A 21456-nucleotide genomic window follows, 5' to 3' on the forward strand; every position below is an offset into this window, starting at 1 on the left:
GAAGAAAGGGGGCAGCCCACCCGGTCAGGTTTTGGTCATGGCTCCGCGCCAGCTCGCCCAATGACCTGGACCAAGTCCCATTCTTTCCTTTTCTCGAGGCTATGAAATGCTGGGTTGCAAGAGCTGATCTTCAAGGGGGCCCCTCGGCGCTAACAGTCCCCAGTCCGTCTGCCGTGTTGGTTTCTGAGCTGGGGAGTGTCCGAGTTCAAGGTGACCTCACCGTCCCCTGAGATGGCCACCTCCTGGGACAGCAGCCCTGTGCCCTATGGTTCGGACAGGAGCATTTCCCACATGTCCCTTCTTCATTCGGGTCAGGAGTTCCCGGCAGCTCCCAGCCTCTCATCCTGGGTTTCTGACCCGACTGGGCCCTCATCCCCTGTATGACCTTTGGCAAAGCCCTGCCCCTTCTGGTTGCCTTCTGCACCTCCTGGAGGCAGAGGCTTTCAGGAGCTGGACTGGAAGAACTCTCTGCCACTCAGAGGTCCTGAGGGCCAAAGGGAAGCTGGAGCCCAGTTTCTAGAGCATTTGCCCCTCCAGGTATACCCTGTCCCCAGAGGCACCACTGTGGTGACGCTTGTGCTCATTTGAGCCTCTGACCCGCGCACGTGAGAGCAGAGGTCAGACTACCCACCCCGAGTCTCCATCTCTCCAGCAAACATATGCTTCCTTTGGAAAGGGTCAACTGAAAGAGGCAGAGAGATTTTTCTGCAACTGAGTGGCCAAGCCAAGAAAACAAAATGGCTAGCTGAGTTACAAGTCACTGGCTGGTGGGCAGAGTGGGGCCAGCTCCTGGGGGTATTGTGGTCTGTTCTAGAGAACCTGGTGTAGCTCAGCTTGATTGTTGGAAGGAGCAGCCCGAAAAAGCTCCTAGTCAGTATTTCCAGTCCTTAGTCATTTCTGCATTCCCCCCATGGTTTTCACTACTTTTTAAAACCATGTTAGACCCTCAGGATGTTACAAAGATAGTACAGAGTTCTGATGTACCCTTCCCCAACTCCTCGCCCCGTAATGCTATCTAACATAACTCAGGGACATTGACATTGGTCCAAGACAATTAACTAGGCCGCGGCAGTCCTTACTTGGGGTTCGTCCGTTTTTACCTGCACTTCTTTCTTTTTGGTGTATTATTCCATGAAATTTTATCACCATGTTCCTCCGCTTTAACCTAATCATTTTTAAATGTTTATTTATTTTTGAGAGAGACAGAGACAGAGACTGTGAGCATGAGCAGGGGAGGGGCAGAGAGCGAGGGAGACAGGATATCCCGAGCAGGCTCTGCCCTGTCAGCACAGAGCCCCATGTGGGGCTCAAACTCACAAACCACAATATCATGACCTGAGCTGAAGTCTCGTGCTTAACCGACCAGGCCACCCAGGCGCCCCTAACTTGATCACTTCTTTAAATCAACCCACTTTTAAAAATTAAGTAACATTACCTCTTCTTGAGCTATATCCTTGAAATCGTAGGTTTTCTAGCACACATTAGATACATAGCTATTTAAAGTGAAATTAAAAACACTCATCTGTGACACAGCCAACATCATCTCCCACCATCTCAGCGGTGAGAGTCAGCTAGTCCCGTTGGGACTCCACCAGCTGGGGAAGCTGAGGCTCAGAGAAGGGAAGACACTTGCTGGCGGGGTGCAGAGCAGAGCTGGGGCTTCTCAGAGCTGCGTGCTCCCGTCCGCGGCACACGTCCTCTGCCCCTGAAAGGCAAAAGCCCCTCCCTGGTTGTCCCTGATGGAGGCTCTTTAACGGTGCCGGCCCAGCTCCTATCTGCTACCTAGTTCACTTCTGTGTCTCTTGTTGTGGAACCATGGAAGCTGGTTTTCCTTGGAATTAAATGGCCAGGCTATCCCAGGATAGTAAATATTCTGGCTGGTAAATATTCTGCCCCGCCCTGGAGGAACACAGGGAGCAGTGATGACCATGTCACCCGGCAGACCTTGGCATTGGGCACCTACTGTGTGCCCAGCGCTGAGACAAGGGTGTGGCAATAATGGATGTAGGGGACTGCAGGAGCATAGGACAGGATTGATCTAGTGAGTGTGATCGGGGGGGTGTGTTTCCGTTGAGACCTGAGGATGTGGGGAACAGTGTTCCAAGATGAGGGAACAGTATCTGCTAAGGCTCAGGGCAAATGAACATGGTGAAGGAGAAGGAGGTGAACTGAGAGAAGGCTGGTCCGGGGAGCATGGAGGGACTGAGGTGAGAGGACCCTGGCTGGGCCTGCCTGCTCTGAGTCTGGGATGTGGTCCCTCCATGTGCCTCTGTGATACCCGCACGACCCTTCCCTCATTCCTCTGCTCATGGGGATCGAAGCAGATCCAGCTGTAGCAGGGGCTGGGTTCCAAGTTGCAGGCCTGTTTGGTGGGTGCAGTGGAGAGATCGGGCCCCATAGCCGGTATCGGTAGCGACCAGGGCGCTGGGCCACCTGAGCCCAGGTCCCTTGGTGCCCATGCAGGTGTTAACCACCTGGGTGTCTGCCCTGTGCCCACAGAATATGCTGGAGCAACTCCTGATCCACCAGCCCAAGGACCCCATCCTGTTCATGATCAGTCACTTGCAACGAGACAACAATAACGGTGAGCACTTGACGAGCCTCCTCTCCCATTACCTCCCCTCCCCCATCCCCGCTCCTGCCCAACCGCTATGAACCACTCTGCCCTCCCTGTGTCTGAAGGGAGGGGTTTTGGCAACTTGGGGTGGTGGCTCATTGAAAAATGACTTAATTCCTTTTGGGGGCACGGCTAGAAAGTTCTCTTGCCAAGTTTCTAAAACGAAAACCTCCGAAAGGCCCGTGGAATCAATTATTAATGCTTTCGTGTGCCCCATCTGATCTCGCCTGTTGGCTTTAAACTCTGTGATCGCTCCACATGTCAGGTGTAAATCTGGTTTCCGGTCCACCTAGACATGCAGCACTCGGGTTTTCCTGACGGTCTCATCGCTGGTGCCCGTTAGTGCGTGCCAGAGTTCCCCAACTCTTGGCCCAAGTGCAGGTCGGCTAGACCCAAAGCCAGGGCCCAGAACCAGAGAGAAGAGAGGGGCACTCCATTCCACGGTCGATTTGCCAAGTGGAGGATCATTCCCATCCTGTGTGAGCTGTCAGGGAGAACTGGTGTCTGCGAGCTTTGATGTTTCTTTTCACTGGAGCACTGGCCGCTTTGAAGGAGATACCGGCTCGCCAGTGAAATTAGTGCTTGGCGCAGCTGAGAAGGGCAGAGGCCTGAGATGCCCTGTGGTGGGGCCCACAGGCCTGAGATGAGAAAGGATGCATCAGGACACAACAACGGAAGAAGGTGAGAGAGAGGACACTCCAGGCCTACAGGTGCACCGCGCACGCCTGGCCTTTCCGGCGTGCCCCCCGCCCGCCGATCCTGACGCGGTTCCAGGCTTGGCCGCAGAGCATCGGAGCGAGGGGCTGCTTGGGTCCCAGTGCCATTTCGCCAACCTAAGCAGAGTGGCTCACGGAGAGCACAGCGGTGCCCCTGTGTGATTCTCTGGGTAGGCAGAATGGAGAGTTGACGTTGGCTGTGAGCCCACATGCCCCGGGTGCAGACGGAGCCGTGGGCACCCGTGGGCCGGGAGCACCACCCTCTTGAGCTGCCCACCCGGCCACCGTGTGTTCCTGGTGGGACTCGCTCTGCCCCACAGAGACTCTCTAAGAGGCCTCTGTTCTCCGGTTGGCTGTTTATCACATGGCACCTTCCCGGGCGTCCGGCCGCAGACCGAAGCTCACCAGCCGGGCCTCCCCCGCCGGAGACGGATGTGTCTGCCTTCCCACCTCCTCCCCCGACCCCGAGTCTGGACGGGGGCTCGGTGTTGTCTGCGGGCCGCTGGGAGCAGCCCGCCCGCCGTGTTGGGCTCTCTTGCATCAGCACCAACGCATCACAGGGCAAAGCAAAGTTACAGCAGAAGCGAAAGTGAAGAGGAAGCAAAGCAGGAGTTAAAAGCAAGGTCAAGGTAAAAAAAAAAAAATGGGAGCAGACCAAGAGCTAACGTAACGTGAACGTGAGTTCAGGGAAGTGCCCCCGCTTCCTGCCAGGCCTCCGCCAGGGCTCCGCCGGTTCCCCGATCGCCCCGACTCCTGCCAGACTGTAGAGAGACAGCGAGAGAGCATTGTTCCGTCTGGGCCTCAGCTTCCTCGTTTGTAACCTGGGCGCGCTGGGGTAACTGGGCTGGAGGCTGCGGACGTCAGGACGGCAGCTGCGGGCGGGACGCCCCAGGCACTGGCCCGGCTGCGGGACTGGCAAGGCCTTGACCCCCGCCCCCCGCCCACGACAGGGCGTGGGAGTTCCCACTCGTGACCCTTCACAAGATCCTTCTGAGTTAAAAACTGTGCCTGGTAATAACACAACCATCTCAACTCTCAGGAGCCGGGCCGCGGCACCGCTCTGTCCTGCTGGTTTGAAAGATTCACTTTGGGCCACGTGTGCCGTGTCCCGTGTCCTCACACCGCCAGCCTGAAGCCGGAAATTCAAGAGCCGAAATTCAAGGCAGATTCTCATTATATTTAATCCTGCCCCTCTGTGCGCATGTGTAATCTTCAGCGTCGAACTGTCACTTCCCCACCATCTTTCTGTTTTAGACTCAGTGCGGCCGATGCCGTTGGGGGCTGGCCTTACAGCCTCCTCCGCCCGCCGCCGAGCCTCCATTCCTTCTCCATGCTGCACCTGCCCTGTTCACTCCCAGGCGGGGGCGAAGAACCCAGACCTGCGTCGTCTGGCTCTAGCAGGGGGCCGGCCTCCTGCCCTCCTCAATAGCTAGAGCCAAGGTGTTTGGCCCGATGCTCTCTCCGGGAGTAGAGGCATCGGATCCCAGTAACCACTGTTGTGGGGGGTGGATTTGTCCCCACAGGCCTCCACCGCCTCTGCCAGGCCCGGGGCTGGCAGCTCTCAGGGACGTTGGAATCTCTTTGCCCTGTTTGCTCAAGGCCCAACCGCTTAGGTGAAGAGCAGAGAGGGACATCTGCAGGTTCCCTCCCCGTGCCCAGGTGTCCGCCCACAAGTGAGGCGGGACATGGGGGAAGGAGGGGAGGCTGGGCAGAAGGGCATGCTTTTGTGAGTGTTCTCTTGTGTGTTCTGGAGGAGGACAATGGACAAGGGGAGGCCCTCTGAAGTCCAGTGAGCGGTTCTGCCTCCCTGGGCTAGTGAGGGAGGCTGTCTTGCCTCCTTCCAGCCACGCAGCGGCCCGTGTTTCCTGGAAGCTGGGCGCTCAGCGCTTCTGCTTCCTGGGCACGGGCTGGGGCGGGCAGGGGCTCATGTGGCCGGTGGCTAGTGTAGACCAAAAGAAGGCTCCGGACTCACCCCGGTGAGCACGCACATGAGGGAATGAGGGGAGCCCCCGGCACATGGCTGGCATCCCCTTCGCCTCGAGAAAAGCAGATTTAGTACAAAGTGAGCATTTACAGTAGCCCTGGGCAATATTAAAGCAGGTGATGGTGTATATAATGGTATGTTGCGTTTTTTATCAAACGTTTGTCCAAGAAAGCTGTGTATTAGAGCTCCAATACCTAAGGGTTTTCTTGTGAATTTTAAATCATGCTCCTAGTTAAACCTCAAAAGGATCTGTGGATGGAAAGGTTTTTTGATTTCCTTTGAAGTGGTTTGAAGAAGTTGATTACTCTTGGCAGTCAAGCAGCCTTTTATGACACTGTTTATAAATAATTACTCATGAGCAGAGCTGGGGTTCCAAGGTGTTAGATTTTAAGAAACTGAAATTAATCACATAAATGTGTGCGAGAAATTAGATGGGGAGAAAGGCCGTGGATGATCCCCTTTTAAAGCATTTTCAGAGATGTGTGCAATTTGGGTGCCACTTACGGGAGCCTGGAAGGGGAGGGCATCCCCAGCAGCCTCCGAGCCCCGTAACTTTGTTACGATGAACGCGTGACTTGGGAGGCAGCTCGTTCCCCAAAACGCTCTTGTTGAGGTGCGGCTCCTTCTCCCGGGGCTCCACACGCCCCGAGTCCCATTGGGTCTGGCCTGAGTTTGAGGAGCTTGAGCAGAGGCCTGTGGCTAGAATCGAGAGAGGGGGCTGGGCGGAGGTCACAGGAGCCCGACCGGGCCCTCTGGTGCTCCCTTACGGTGGCTTTGGCCCGCAGAACACCGGAAGCTGTGTCCGCCGTACTGGGGAGGGCCGGAGGCGTCCCAGCTGAGCCTGCCTCGGAGAGGAAAGTGTGTGCGGGGCTTTGCTGACCTAGAGTGTGGCAGCATTGGGCCAGGAGGCCGGGGCCTTCCTGCCCCCACATCTCTGATTCCCATCACCACCAGGAGGAACGATGTGGGGCTCCTGAGAAGCAAGTTTGCACATCACTGGGGCCAACGGACCGGGTTTGTAAACGTTTCCAGACGTAGAAAATGACACTGCTCTGAAGCCGCTGGGGACACACACCCGTCAAAGCAGCAGCAGAAAGCCGGGACGTGGGTACAGCCTGTCGTGGTGTCGAGGAGAGAGCAGAGGATGGCCGCTCCCTCTGGCTCCCGTCTCACGCAGCCACTCGTGCCCCGCTTGCTGTGTTTGGCAGCCCCGGTCCCAGTGCCGAGCGAGGACGAGGTGCTCGACGAGTGAATCGGCGAGCGGATCAGCTTCAACCGTCCTTCCGTGCTTTTGGCAAATGAGAAGGTGCCGTGAATTTGGACAGAGTTCTGTATTTACACCCAGGCGGCCATGTGCCGATCATGAGCTCCTGGGCCAAATGGATCCTAGTTCCTTCTCTGTGTCCGCTGCCACACTAAAAGGGCACGCGTGTCCGTTGTCCTCAGCATGGACGAGGTGCCCTCCTGGGGCCCTGGCAGCAGTGGTCTCTGCGTGTAGACATCAGAGGCTCAGATGCGTTGGGAGACGCGCCTGTTCATTGTCCCCTTGGCTCAGGGGTCAGGCCAGCAGCGGTGAGGGGATAGGCCTGCCTTCCCAACCTCTGCTCTGTGCTCCTGGCCCCCCATGTTTAGCGGCCGGGGGTGGCTTAGTCAAGGTGGCACTTGGAGGAATCAGCATGGATTCATCTCTCCAGACACCACGTCCTGAAGCCTGTTTTGACCCAAGAACACATGCCTTCCAGTGCTTTTCCTGACATGCTGGTCTGGTCTTTTCCAGTGGGCCAGCACCTAGTCGGTTGTCCTGACCCCCGTCTTGAGGAATTCTGTGGGGCCGACAACCTCCCAGAGCCCGAAGCCTCAGACCGAGAAGCAAGCCATTTGCATGGAAATGCCCACATTTGAAAACAAAGGCTCTCCTATCTGGGGTTTTATAAATCTGGCCGATCCACCCCAGGCTTTCCCCCGTTATTTCCCTCTGTAAAATGATGGGGAATACAATTTGCTAAATAAAGAGGCATAAATATATATAAAACAAAGCTTGGAAGGTCGATTTACATAAAATACAGCTTTATTTGAGAGCGTGTCCCCAAGACAAAGTCCCTGTTTAAAATGCTTTATGGTGTTTGAAATCCCAATTGTTCTTGATATTTATTAGTTTAGCAAACAAGTTACCGTGTCCATGTCCCCTCGGAGACAGAAAAATAAACCATCTCAGTGATCACTTACCTCCCTAAACATACAGAGTATGTTCTATGGCGAGACCATCCCTGAGCCACTGGGTTACAAACGACCGTGTCACTCGCAGAAAATGAAATCTGGGGAGGAAGGAAATGAATACCCCCGCAGTACCGCGGGCACGGAGCTTGCTTTATCATATCGAGCGGTGACATTCAAATCTTTCTATTCCACAGTGCCGAAGATTGTAATATTAGGTCCACCCGCCTCGGGGAAAACAACTATAGTAAGTGCATCATATTAAGTGTTGTAATGCCGTAATATCTCATCTCCCTGCAGAGCGGGAGCCGGGCCGCCCCTCCGCGGGTTCTCAGCACAACTGAGCGTTTCTTCATCCTTCCCTTCTGCTTCTTTAACTTATTTTCTTATTAGGAGAGGCGGCAAGCAGGCCTCGTAGAAAGCCTAGAAAGCACAGAACACAAAAGTATAACTCTGCAACCATCCAGGGGTGAGCATTATTTCAACATTTGGGATCTATGTTCCAGGGTTTTCTCGGGCCGTGGGGGCACCATCTTTGCACACACTTGGTTACCTCCTTAGGATAAATTTCTAGAAGCAGACCAGAGTCTAGAGACTTTTGACACGGAATCTTTAGATTCACTCTCAAAGTGTTGTTGTTGTTGTTTTCATGTTTATTTTTGAGAGAGAGCGAGAGAGACAGAGCACGAGCGGGGGAGGGGCAGAGAGAGGGAGACACAGAATCTGAAGCGGGCTCCAGGCTCCGAGCTGTCGGCACAGAGCCCGACATGGGGTCTCGAACCCACAAACAGTGAGATCATGAGCTGAGCCGAAGTCGGACGATTCACCAACCTGGCCACTCAGGCGCCCCTCACTCTTAAAGTTTTAACTATGAAACTGTTTAATCAGAAAAGCGTAGAAACTGCACCATAGATACAGAGCTCCCAGATTTTCCAGAATTTATCATCTTGCCGTGTTTGCTTTGATGATTCCCTTTCCACTTTAGATATGGCTTTAAAGATACAGCAGATGCCTCATCGTACCCACTTCTTTGTCTTAAGTTGGAGGCCACCCCAGTCCCGAAGCTGGTGTGCTTCGTCCTGCCTACAGTTTTAACCTTAAACTCCTTTTTTTGAGTGTCAAAACTTTGTAACATTTTAATCATCTGAGACAGAACTCTGCTTTTTACTGACTTTTTATTTTAGAGAGAGCGAGCGAGCATGAGCAGGGGAGAGGGGCAGAGAGAGGGAGAGAGAGAAAATCTTCAGCAGGCTTTATGCTCAGTGCAGAGTGGAGTTCGTTGCGGCACTCGATCCCGCGACCCTGGGATCATGGCCTGAGCTGAAATCAAGAGCCAGACGCTCAACTGACCGAGCCTCCCGGGTGCCCCTGGAACTCTGTCTTTTAAAAGCCTGGCTAGCGAACTTCAGTCAACTCTTCCTTGATGACTGTGCCACTACTGCGAGCACTCGTCCCGGGCCTGGGTGACATGGCGGGCTGTGTCCCCTGACGAGCTGGCACTTTGCTGTGTTCAGAAAAGGGATTAAGACGGCCGATCCTTGCCGGAGCTGGCGTGCATCTGCTGTGCTCGGGAGTCGTCTGTATCCTAGCGCTCTGTCTCTCTCTCTGTCTACCGCTCTGCCCATCCATCCCTCCCTCTGTCCTTCGATCTGTAGTTTTGTCTGTCTGTAGTTTTCCTACTGTGTTCCTGAGGATCAGGCTGCCAGCCTTCACTCCTTTCTACGGTCCCCCCAACCTGACACGCTCTTTTACTGCTAGAAACCCAGGGCCCCCAGGCCTGGCAGCCACAAGCGTTACCAGGGTGCTTTGGAAGGTGGCGGGTGCCAGACTCCCCTCCGGACCTGCCTGATCAGAATCTCCTGGGAAAAGGCCCAGGAAGCTGGTTGAAACCACTTCCGAGGTGGTAGCCTCTGCCCTGAGACAGACAGGCTCCCGAGCCACGTTAAGGCGGAGTCGGGTCACTCAGGGTGAGGGGTCTCCTTTGTCTTTGAGACGTTGGCACTCTGGGCACCTCCCCCCCAGCCCCTCCCCCCGCCCACCCCGTGCTTAACCCCAGTTCCAGCTCTTCCCTGATCTCTGGTGAATTTGCTGGGTAGGATTCGTGAAGCGTGGTGAGCACAGACAACTTCTTTTGTCCAGTCCCAACTTGGCTGAGGCCATCGGCTCTGCCCCCTGGCGAGGTCAGGGCCCACCGCGCCTCACTGCTGTTTCAGCTTTTGGTGAATGCGCTAGCCCACGTCTGACCGCTATGTGGGGACACGCAGAATCTAATTTTACAGTAGGATGATATACAGTATGATCCAGACAGAGCCCTGCAGGGCTACCATCGCTGACATCTCCCAGCAGGAGGAACAGAGAGAATTAAGGGTGATACTTGCCCCGGGGGACTTCAGGGCCTTCTGAATCATCCCGATGCTGAAATGGCCATCTGTATAATCTTGCCATTAAGAGCATTTCATTACATTATTATTCCCTAAAATGTATTCCTCCCTGTAGAGTATACGTAGTCATCAATGAACTAAACATTCATCTGGTCAGATCATTTCCTGATCTAAGAAAAAATGAACGGGTATGTTTGTGCCCCATGTTCGGGTCCTGTCCCTGCATTTCCTGTTGTAACCTTTTTGTGGCCTTGAGGAGCTGGGAAGGCGCGTCAAGGCAGCTACAAGCAGGGTCCCTCCGTGGGCTTTCTAGCTCCATGTAATCACTGGCTGCTGGAAAAAGAGAGAACACTCGGGCGGCCTCCTCAGGCTGGGGAGGGGGGGTACTCTGTGGGCTTGTCCCCCTGGGTGGCCTCCTTCCAGCCAGAAAGCAGTTGTGCTTCCTTGTGGCCAGTCTTTTCTAGTAGAATACGGAAGGGCCTGGGCATTTTGACGGAGTCCTCTTAATTACAGCGTTCACTGAAATTTTCTTTGGCTCTTTCTTCAGGCAATGTGGCTGTGCAAACATCTCAACAGCAATCTTCTCACCGTGGAGAACCTGATGGCAAGAGAATTTTCCTCTCTGGCTGCGGGTGCCAGGAGGCATTACCAGAACGTGACGGTAGGGCCGGTCCCAGGGCGGCAGGAAGGGGAGACGGGGTGACAGGGCTCCCACGGTCCCCCTTGCCCCCCACCCCCGCTCCCAGCACGTCTCCATTTCTCGTGGACCAAGCGAGGGGAGTGCTGGGGGTAAACTGAAACACAGGCAGTGTGGGCTGGAAGGAAGGAGAGAACTCTCAAGCAGGGTGCGTGTCCTGGCGGGTGTGGGGACGAGGGGTCTGTGGCAGAAAGGGGTTGCTGACGGCGCGAGGTGACCATTCTGTGCTGATGGAGCGGCCCTGGCCCATGCCTCTTCCCAGGGTCACCCCATCGCGTGGGTGCCGAGAGGCAGGGGTCCGTCCACAGAGGATGGAGCCACACCGGCCCGGCCAGGGGGTTTCGGGGCCGTCGTCCAGCCGTCCCTGCGGTGGAGGACCCGGCGCGCTGCACCTCGGGGGCCCCGGGGGCGCAGGGGCCGCACTCCCCACCCCTCCGTCCAGCTCACACACATCTGCGGCTGGCCCCCCAGGGCGCCGAGTGTCCTGATCCTAAAAATCTCACCAATCCCATGTCTGAAACTTTGGTTTCCCCAGGGGAAATATGGAGCTTGCTCATGCTGTTTGTCTTTACTCCGAATTAGAAACTTGGAGATATTTCTTCATAAGCCACTCTGGGATGTGAGCGGATCTCCTAGTCCATTCGGGCCGCTGTGACAAAATACCACAGACTGGGTAGCCTGGAAGCACAGGGATTATTTCTCCCAGTTCTGGAGACTGGAAGTCCGAGATCACGGCTCCAGCAGGTTCGGTGTCTGGTGAGGGCGTCTTCTCACTGTGTCCTCAAAGTGCAGGGGCAAGGGAGCCCTCTGCGGTCTCTTCCGTGAGGGCAGGAATCCCATTCTACGACCTGATCACCTCCCAAAGTTCCCCCCGCCCCGATTCTGTCACTTTGAGGGTTAGGGTTTCAGTATATGAATTTGGGGGACACGTGTGTTGAGACCAGAGCGGCAGGGATATGCCCTCTGGGGCATTCTCTCTGGAGACTCTGAGAATGGAAAGAATCCCTGTGTTTGTTGAGTGCTTCCCAGGCCTCCCTCCTCCCTCCCCCCTCCCCTCCCCACCACACCGACACCAGTGAAGCAGTGACCCAGGGTGAGGTCGGATTCAGGCCTACCCCAGAGCCCTGCCCCAGAGCAGTTGGGGTGCGAAGTTGGGGAACAGTCCAGCTGGCTGCAACCTGTCCTCGTCCCCTGTCTGGGGCAGAAAACAAGAGGCCGTGTGGGGGACACATCCTGGGCCCTGATGGAGGTACCACCTCCCTTCTTGGCCCCGCAGCCGGAATTGGGCACCGCCCCTGGCCACTGTCCGCCTCTTTGAGGCCACTTTGCCTTGTATTTCCATCCTGAGCTTTCTCTTCTGTCATTTTGGCCCCCACCCTGTTCCCTGGCTCAACCACCCACAGAAGCAGCACCACGGCCCAGTGCTCAGGAAAAGGGGTCTGCAGGGCCCAGCCAGCTCTGGGGAGGGGTGTGCAGAGCGGGCTCGGCAAGGCCACGGGGGCACGTGACCGGGAGGGCCCCGGCAGGGCGGGGGGCAGTTGTCAGGCATGAGGGATGGGACTCGGGCAGACTCCCAACCCCAAGTTTGCCGGTTACCCCGACTTGATGGAAGGAGGATCTCCTTCGGCAAGGTCAGCCGCCACCACTGCGAGCTGACTCTGAATATGCTTAATCCGGAGCACTTCCTGCCCCCCATTGCCTGGGGCAGGGGGGCTCTCAGAGGCCTGCTCCCCGGCCCTGCAGGTTTGCAGGAATCAGTGTGTGCTTATGGGTGGGGGGACGCCAGCATTTGGGGTGGGGATGTGGTTTTGTCATTTTCAGACAGCCTCTCGGGGAAGGGGAGGCAGGCTTATTTCCAGGATAAAGATGCTTTTATCAGGTTTATAAAATTCAGCAGAGGGGAGGATTTTAAGGAAATTCCTCCTGGGTTTCATTATGCTAATTATCAGCATATTTCAGACCACATCGGAGTGCTTTCAAGGGTGTCTTATCGGGGTTCCTTGGCTTGGAAGCGGGGGGTGGGGGTGGGGGGGGGGAGATGAAAGGCAAGGCTGTCAGGACTGATGAAGGAGTGAGAGGTTCTGAAGAGCCAGGACGGTGTGCGTAGGGCGGCTGCGCGTGGCCTGGCCTGGCCTGGCCGCAGGTGGCCGTCGCCAGGCATGGCCTCTGGTTGAGGGTCGTCTTTAAATCACCCTCGGACTGGGAACCCTTTACAGCCTTTTGGAAGTAGCGCGGTGCCACGGGAGACCCAAACATGAACTCCTTCCCCAGGCCCCTGGGAACTTTGGGGGACGTGGGGGAGATCCAGGCTAAGGGGCCTGGAAGCTTCGTGCAGTCAGGGGCTTGGCTGACTAATCCCCTTACCCTGAAGTGTTCTCTGAGCAGGGACTGAGTACCAGGCACTGACTCATGGCTGAAGAGCACACAGGCTGCAGGATTTAGGGGGTCCACGGAGCCGTGGCCACAGTCGTGCTAGGAAAAGCCTTCGTAAGGGGCGAAGTGCCACAAAGCCCGCACAGGCGGCCATACCCCTGAGGGTATCCGAGGTGACCAGGGATTGGAACCAGCGCTTCTGTTTCGAACCGCGTATTATAAACTATTGCAACGATAGAGGCTGTGAGAAAGGCAGCAGAACCCTCACGGGCCCATCGCCGGCTTAAACCAGTATCTGCTCACGGCATCTCTTTCCACGTGCTCCCCGGCATCGCCCTGCTCCCCGGTTATTGGAGAGAAAAACCCATACGGCATTTCATTTCATCCGTAGTTGTTCTGGTCTCTGTCTGCTGAGAGATGGACCATGCAATGACCAGACCATATATAAAAATAGGGCTCTGACCCAAGCCTGCAGCAGCCGGCCCAGGAAACCCGCCCGTTGTCTCAGTAACCAGCTCAGGAGGCCAGCAGGTCCGAGGGCAGACTGGGGGGGAATCAGACGGCTGCCTCTAGTGTGATCCAGGAAGGCCAGCGATAACCCCGTGGCGGTCAGCCCCGCGTGGCCCGGGCTTGATTAATAACGGACAGCTTCCCTCATTTTTGTCCCTCCTTCCAACGTGTGGCCAACCTGAGAAAGCCAAGCACACGGGGTGCCCCGCTTCGAGGTGGCCGTCCCCTCGCTGCCCGGGCCGCAGTGCTGCCAGGGCACACCCGAGAGGCCTTCCCGCTCTGCTGCCGGCCTCTGAGCCTCTGCCAAACCCGAGTGACGTGGTGAGTCCCCGCCAGAGCGAGCCCAGACTTCGTAGCCTTGCTTGTTTCCATTTGGGTGGCCTTCGCTTATTTCCACTGTCCAGAAGGAAGTAAGACGCACACAGTCACACTTCGAAAACTCATCAGTCTTTCTCTGGGATCTGGCCAGGGCCAAACTCTGCCCGAGGAGGCAGCTTTCTCACAGTCTTCCGGCCCCAGGGCACTCTGGGTATAAACCCCCGCCCTGGGCAGGTGTTTCTTGTCTCCTCTCCGCCTTGACCGAGGCCATCTTTGCTCTCAGTTTACCCTGTCTTGTCAGACCCTTTCCCCTCTCTGCCTGCTCTCGTCCGTCCTCTAGGCCCACCCTGATTCCAAACCCCAGGTGAGGGGGCCCTGGGGGTGGGGTGGGGAGCAAGGGGGAGGCCGGCAGGAGCCCAGGGCACGAGAGCGAAGGAGGCTCCTGCTGTCAGGGGCGGACCCTGCACTTGTATGAGCCTGAGAGTCGGTGCCTCCGTCGGTTCTGGCCCAGTGCAGGCCCTGCTGGGGTTTGGGAGATTACGGGGAACAGAACCAAGTCCCGCCTCTAACCACACAGGAGGTGACAGGAAGGTGAAGAGTCCCCACACTGGAAGGATATTTCTGTGCAGCGGGAGCTGAGTGTGATTGTTGTGGAATGGTTTCATTTCTACTGGGGCGGGAGTGGGGGGTGGGGGGGGGGGAAGAACTTTATCACTGAAATCCCTGCAGGAAGAATACACAGTTGTAAACCTCCCTGAGCGGCTGCCTGGTCCGGAAGTTCTCGATCTTTGAAGCACATTAGGCTCACGTGGGCCCTGCCGGACTTGTTTAGTCTGAAGCCCGGGGGTTGGGGCCAGGCATCGGGATTTTTCAAATGCTCCCCGGGGAATTCTCACATGGTCCCTGGGGGACCCACCCCAAGCGCCACTCCCCTTCCTCATCACGATCATTATCGCCAGATCAAGTTTTCTTCGGCCTGCGGCTATTGTATCAGAGCACAACAGCCTGTGTTTGTGGAATGAACAGGTGACCTAGACTGTAAAGGCCGGTGGGTCAGACAGGCAGGATCCAGAGTGGGTTCTTTCTAACTTCAGTGTTATTTCCTAACTCCAGTTCTGTTTACAAATGTAAAAATCTGGTGTAACCCGAGGTACCCAAGCGGCCAGCTGCCAGAGTCACCATTTTCTTTGGTATCCAAATGAAAGAGCCCATGCCTGTGCACACAGGATTGCAGTGCTCGGAGGACTGCTGAGGGTCCCGGGCGGGGCTGGCCTCCGGCAGCTCCGGCCATCCCCTCTGGGACCTTGCTGCTCTGCGTCCTGGGGGCCGCACAGCGCAGGGGCCCTCCCGCTGTCTCGTGTCCCCAGTTAGCCACTCAAGGCGACGGTGAAGTTCATTGGCCTTTCCCACCGCAGGGTCTCTTCTGGGCCACCTCCCTCTGTGGCCCTGTGTGTCACAGCTCCGAGAGTGCCTGCCATCCGGACCTGCACTGAGAGCCCCGAGAAGCAGCAGGAACTCTAAAATGAGAGTTGTCTTTAAAGACTCTCTGCCCAGGTCTTAACGTGAGCTCAAGTCCAAGTGCAGGCTTCCCTCCCCCCACCAGCAGCACTGTAGGAGGAAGGGGGCCTGGCAGAGGGCGACAAGGAGTCTCAACGATTCCCCTCCTGCCTCTGCTCCCGGGGCAAATTCATGCTGCAGATTGAGATGTCTCTGACTCTTGAGCAAGTGTCACCCAAGGCGACAACGGGGCAGGAGGGGCCAGAGGGTGGGGCCCGGGGATGGGACCATGCAGGCTCCTGCCATCCAGTGAGGAAGCCCAGGTGTGATCAGTGAAGTGAGGGGCCCCAGGGGGCAGAGCCAGCTTCCACTGCACCTGGCCACCTGTGAACAGCAGCCCAGCGTCCCGTTGTTCAGGGGAGGACGGCCCCTCTGAGGTCAGCACATCGGTGGCTCTGCCCCAGGGCCCAAGAAGCTGGAAGGAGAAGCGAGGTCCAGCCGGGGGCCAGCGCGGACTTGATGACAAGAAAGCAGGGAGATGAGGGGCCAGGGGCCTGCATCTGATCTGGGCCTTCTCGGTGACCCTCTGGGCCTTCGCTGGCCTCCGTCGGTTTGTCCCCGAGTCTCCCCACAAAGCCAGGCCTTGCGGGACCAGGGTGGGAGAGCACGGGAGAGCTCTGGGAGGAGGGAGTCTGATTCCTACAAAGACAGTTTGGCAGGGACTCCGAGAAGCGCCCTGTGGAAGCCCCGCTGCTGACGTGACACATCAAAGCTGGCATGGAGACAGCACCAAGGCGGGGAGCGGTGGGGGGCGCCCGGGAGGGGCTGTGCTCAAAGTCAGGGGCCTGTCCCCTGCCGGGCACACCCCTGCGGGTGCTGTACCCCATCTGGACCTGTCTCCTTTCAACCCTGTTCTTTGACTGGCTTGCACCCCCCTCGGCTCCCCCCCGGGCTCCCCCCCTCCCCCCCCCCCCCCGCCCCGTCCCGGTACCTGTTTGCTGCCTCCAGAATGGGTGTTGTCAGGGACAGGAGACAAGTCTCAAGGGAAATGGGCCTCATGATGGAAACTGACTCTGCCTGGGGTCGGGAGGGAACAGGAAAGGGCTGCCCCCCACCGTTGACCCCCTCCCCTCACCAGCCAGCTGGGGGAAGTTTCCCCAGAAGAGCTAAGAGGATATGGGTGGGGCAGAAAGGTACCCCCCGGCCCCTGCCAGCAGCCTCTCTCAAGCGGGGTATTTATTTAAGACAGTGGCTCTCCAGGTGTGGTCGCCGGACCAGCAGCCTCAGCATCCCTGAGAACTTGTTAGAAATGCAGATTCTCAGCTTCACCCCAGACCCACTGGATCAGAAACCCTGGCGTGGGGCCGGTGACCTGTGCTCTCACAAGCTCTCCAGGGGTGCACCTCCAGGTGGGGGAATGACTGGCTTGAGCAAGAAATTGGCAAGGTGGGGGGAGAGGGTGGACGGAAGGGCACAGGTGTCTCGGAGGTGCCGAAGCCAGGGACCGGATGCTGGCTCGCTTCCCTCTCGCCTCTCTGGCCTCCTCGTTCTCGATGTGTCATACATACATCCCTTGTCTCTCTCCTGCTCACTCCTGCTCTTAACTTTCGCCGTCCATTCAGTAGAAACCGTAGTGGCCCCAGAACTTTCCAGTGGACACAGACAAGTCCGATGCTTCCCAGAGGAACCCCCTCCCTCACCCTCTCGCCGTCTGCTCTGTCTTCCTCTTCCGATTCCACATCGTGGAAAAGCCATTCTGATGAAGCTGAGACCTGGTTTCTCCCTTTGTGCTGGCTTCGTGTCCTCATGCTCCCCTCATGCCTGCCAAGTGCCTGTCGTGGCTCCAGCCCCTCAGCTTTGGATCCGCTGGAAAGCGAGGGCTCCTGCCCCTGGTGATTACACCCCCCGTCCTGGACCTGATGCCTCTTGGTCAGGATTGGGACATGGGCAGCATCTGAAGCAATCACAGTGGCCAGCAGTGGGATATACCGATCAACTTGGACCAATTAGGGTCCCCCACTGTATCTGACGGTGGGCTTGACCCCACAGAAACTATACAAGCTGCAGGGCACGAGGGTGGCTCCTCAAGGAATTTTGGGGGTTCTTTGCATTATAGGAGGCAGGGTGTATGGATGAGGGACAAAAAAATAAAAGGAAAAACTACAGAATTGCCACTCATTTCTCTGGATGAGGTGTGTGAAGCCTAAAGAGGTCAAGACTTGCCCAAGGTCACCCAGCTGGCTGGAGCTGCAGCAGCCATTATGTAGCCAAGAGTGGGAAGCTTGACCATGAACGGAGCCAGCCCGGGGCAAGCGGTGGGGAGGCGAGCCCTGATGCTGAGGGTGAGTCTGGGTTCTGCTCCCAGATTCCCCCACCCCCAGCAGCAGGCCTGCGTGTCTGGGATTTATTTTGACTTTCCACATCCTTTGTCAGAGATGTGAGCGTGAGTGGGGAGAGGTCTGGGCCCCTGGTCGTGTGCTACAGTGGGAGGTGACACAGACCAGGCATCAGTGCCCCCCTTGAGTGGAGCTGCTTGTCCAGACCCGTGCTGAGGAAGCAGCATGCAGGGTATATTGAGGGTACTCAGGGGCCATCATGACCGCGGCGCTGAGCCCTTGCTGGGGTCTGGGCGCGTCCCAGGCTCGCCACGCGAACCACCTCGTTTTATCCTCATGGCAAGTCTTTGAGGCACCTTGTCTTTGTCTCACTGACAAATGAGGAAACTGAGGCTCAGAGTATTGAAGACTCGTCCGGTGTCACTCAGCGGGTGGCCAGGGCCCAAATCATGAGTGTCTGAGTCCCCGACTAATCAGTGCCACCACCCCCCCCCCCCCCAAGGGTCTCCCTATGAACATTCTTTACCCACTTGGCCTATCCTCCCCCTGACACCAGACATAACCTTCTGAAATCACTCTGTCTGAGGGCTTCAGAGCCTTCGGCCTCCTCTCCCTCCAGCTCCTGTCCCTGCCCTGTGAGCCAGTTACCCGGAATGCCGTGTCCCCAAGGAGGTCCTTCGCCGCCGAACTTCGTTTGCCCGAGTGCAGCCTGCTCTTGTCAGGGGACCCATCCAAACAGCTTCAAGGGGCGGCAGGTGAGGGCGCTGCCTGCAGAATGCGGAGGAGCTGGGTGCACGGGAGCTGAGCCCCTTTGGGGATCGCTCCCCCGTCCCCTGGCTTCTCTCCGCCGGCGCCGGTGCCCCCGTTCCCTCCGAATTCCGCTGCCTGGGAGCTGTCCTGAGCCCCTTCGCCGCACGCTCGCTGCCAGGACATAGCGGAAGGGAGGCACAAGCACTTACCAAAGCCCCGTTTCTAAGCCTGTTCCAGAGGCGCCGCCGTGTCCCAGCTCCCGGTCTCTCCAGGCGCTCCGACCGCACTCCAGGCGGACACGACAGCATTCTGGAGGCAGGATCTGGTGTCTCTGGACCCTCACAAATGCTGCCTCTAGAATGAAAGATCCAGGCTTTTCCCCAGTGGATACTTTGGGAAGTTAGAGAAAAGTGTTTGCCCCCTCTTTCTTATGGTCCCACTCCAGGGTCCCCAGCTTGGGGAAGGGAAGGGAAGGGGAGGGGAGGGGAGGGGAGGGAAGGGAAGGGAAGGGAGATTTCTCGCCACCTGGGCGCCTCCTTGTACACCCAGTGCACACCCAAGGGCCCTCATCTGTGCCTGGCGGGAGCCCCCCACCCACCCCCCTGGGGGCTGGTTCAGCCCTGACATAGTTTAGGATGTGCGGTCTGGGGCTGGCCTGGGAGTCCGCCTTGGCCAAGCATTTGGGGTGTGTATGGAGAAGCACCAGCTTTTAATGATCTTGGGTCAAGGGGACACCTGGGAGGAGGTTTTCCAGGCGTCAGCTCTGGGGCCTTCAAGACTTGGTTGTAAAAACTGGGGTGTTGATTCTGGCCAGAGAAAGTTCAGAAGCGAGACAGAAGGTCAGCCGCCCTTAACTTCCTACCTGCACAGGCTGTCCCCCCTTCCCCCCCACTTACCTGCCATCGCTGGTGCTTAAGGGGCGGGGCTCTGGCTGCCCCGAGGGGGTTCAAGTTCAGCCTCTGCTTCTCCCTGCTTGTGTAAGCCAGTCCCATTCCTCCAGGAACTTTGAAACTTTCTGGGGAGATGGACATGAGCAGACCCCCAGAAGGCCGTGTGGTTAGAGCAATGACAGAGTTTGCCGTCGGGGATTATGGCGACCCCCAGCCCAGCCTGGGGAGGGTCACGGAGGGCGGCCTACAGGCAGTGGCACTTGGGCCACGGACCTGAGGGAACCCAGAGTCACTTGGGTGGGGTGGGGGGAGCATCTGGGCGGGGGCACGGGATAAGCAAGAGCGTCGAGGTAGGTGTGCACATGTGGTGGGGAGCACAGGGTGGCGGGGGGAGGGCTGCAAGGCAGGCCTGGACTTTACGGAGGCCACTGGGCGGTCAGCCAGGGACTGGCGAACCTTTGTGTCCACACAGCCGGCTCCTCAGCTGAGCCCGCTGGGCTGCCACTTACACATCCTTTGTGGCCCAGTGTGCGGGCTGAGGCCCTCATTCCGTGTGTCGTCTTTCCTTTAGAAGGTGCCCAGCACCCTGCTCGTCAGACTGATTCAGGAACGTGTGAGCGAGGAGGACTGCATCAGGCGGGTAAGAAACCGCGTGGAGCGGCTGGGGGGCTCCCAGGGAGAGGGGCTCTGTTACCAGATGAAGGGCAGGGGAGGGGCGTGGGTTCAGGTCCTAGCACAGAGGTGACCCGGGGCCTGCAGAGAAGGGTCAGACAGACGACCCAGAGCTCCGTGAAGCTCAGTGTGTGAATTTCACCTTGGATGGAGCCAGACAACAAGGTGGAATCGAGGGTACCCATCGGGGGTCTTAGGAGAGAGCTGGCCCTACCCCAGGGGGTCACAGGAGAGCCTTTAAGGAAAGGAACGTTGTGGAAGTAGGGGGTAGTTCAGGTAACCCACGAGCACCTGAGACCAGCCCCACAGGGAGCTGGACACTCCTGGACCCGGAGGGGCAGAGGGAGAACTGGGGGTACCCCTAACTCTCTGCCGCCAGACCCGGTGAAGCCAGAGGGCAGGCGTCCAGACGAAGCAGCCCATCCATGGAGGTCAGCCTCCTGGGGCACAGAGGGGGTTGGAGAGGGCGGGAGGGATCTGGAGGGGCAGATGGGGGGCAACAGGAACGATGGGCACCATGGGAGGGCTTTGCACACACTGACTCCTTGGGTCTTCAGAGGAGCTCTGTTGGGTCGGTGCTATGACTCCCCCATTTTGCAGATGGGGAAACTGAGGCTTGTTAAACCGTGTAGTATCCAGGCCTCTCCTCCTGGTCCACAGCTAGTCTTATTGTCTTCATGTCAGTGGCTTTCACAGAGCAAATGGTTTTAATTTTAACGAAGTCCAATTTATCCCGATTTGACCATTGTTAAAGTATTTCACTTTAATATATCTCTTGTGTGTTTCTTAAAAAATGTTTGTTTATTTTTGAGAGCGTGCAAATGGGAGGTGGGCAGAGAGAGGTGGGGACAGAGGGTCCGAAGCGGGTTCTGCACTGACAGCAGCAAGCCCGACGCAGGGCTCGAACTCACAAACTGTGAGATCGTGACCCGAGCTGAAGGTGGACACTCAACTGACTGAGCCACCAGGTTCCCCTATTGCCTTCATTCTTGAAGGATATTTGTCCCCGGATTCAGAATTCTAGATCCCCAGCTCTTTCTCCTCATGGCTCGCAGGGTCCCGCCTCCTTCTGGCCAGGATGGTCTCTTGTGGAAGGACAGCCGCCCAAGCAGCGTGTCCCTTTCCCCGACTTCCTCCCAGATTGTCCTCTGCGCTCTCGGTTTCTAGCAGTTCAGTTACCAAATGGCTGGCATGCCTTTCTTTGGATTCGTTCTTTTGGAGATTGGTTGAGTTCCTTGAATTTGTAAGTTCACATTTTTCTCCAAACTGGGGCAGTTTGGGGCCATCATTTCTACAGGTTCTTCAGACTTTCTGCACCGTTCTGTCCCCGTCTCGTGTGAACAGCAGTCCTGCGGCCCCCGCAGGGTCGCCGAGGCTCTGTCTCTGTTTCTCTCCCCTCTGTCGTGGACCAGATTATGAGGCTCACTGAGGCCCTCCTTTCCCGTCTCTATTCTCCTATTCGGCCCATCCGGCGAGCTTTTCATTTGGATTGCCGTGTTTC

At 57.2% G+C, this 21456-nt stretch overlaps 1 protein-coding gene across 3 annotated transcripts in view; it reads left to right on the top strand.

The window, feature by feature from the left end:
• The window catches only part of AK8 (adenylate kinase 8), a 128770-nt gene that overhangs the window by 2849 nt on the left and 104465 nt on the right, over nucleotides 1–21456 (top strand). For 2 of the 3 annotated variants that reach the window (XM_058693692.1, XM_058693691.1), the window contains 4 exons: nucleotides 2500–2584; nucleotides 7729–7778; nucleotides 10460–10573; nucleotides 19855–19923. In XM_058693692.1, coding sequence (XP_058549675.1) covers nucleotides 2500–2584; nucleotides 7729–7778; nucleotides 10460–10573; nucleotides 19855–19923 — 318 coding nt within the window. Of the gene's footprint in view, nucleotides 1–2499; nucleotides 2585–7728; nucleotides 7779–10459; nucleotides 10574–19854; nucleotides 19924–21456 lie in introns of those variants that run through there. The other variant, XM_058693693.1, reaches the window with a different exon arrangement.

Source organism: Neofelis nebulosa, chromosome 12, assembly GCF_028018385.1.
Source record: "Neofelis nebulosa isolate mNeoNeb1 chromosome 12, mNeoNeb1.pri, whole genome shotgun sequence".
NCBI lineage: Eukaryota > Metazoa > Chordata > Mammalia > Carnivora > Felidae > Neofelis > Neofelis nebulosa.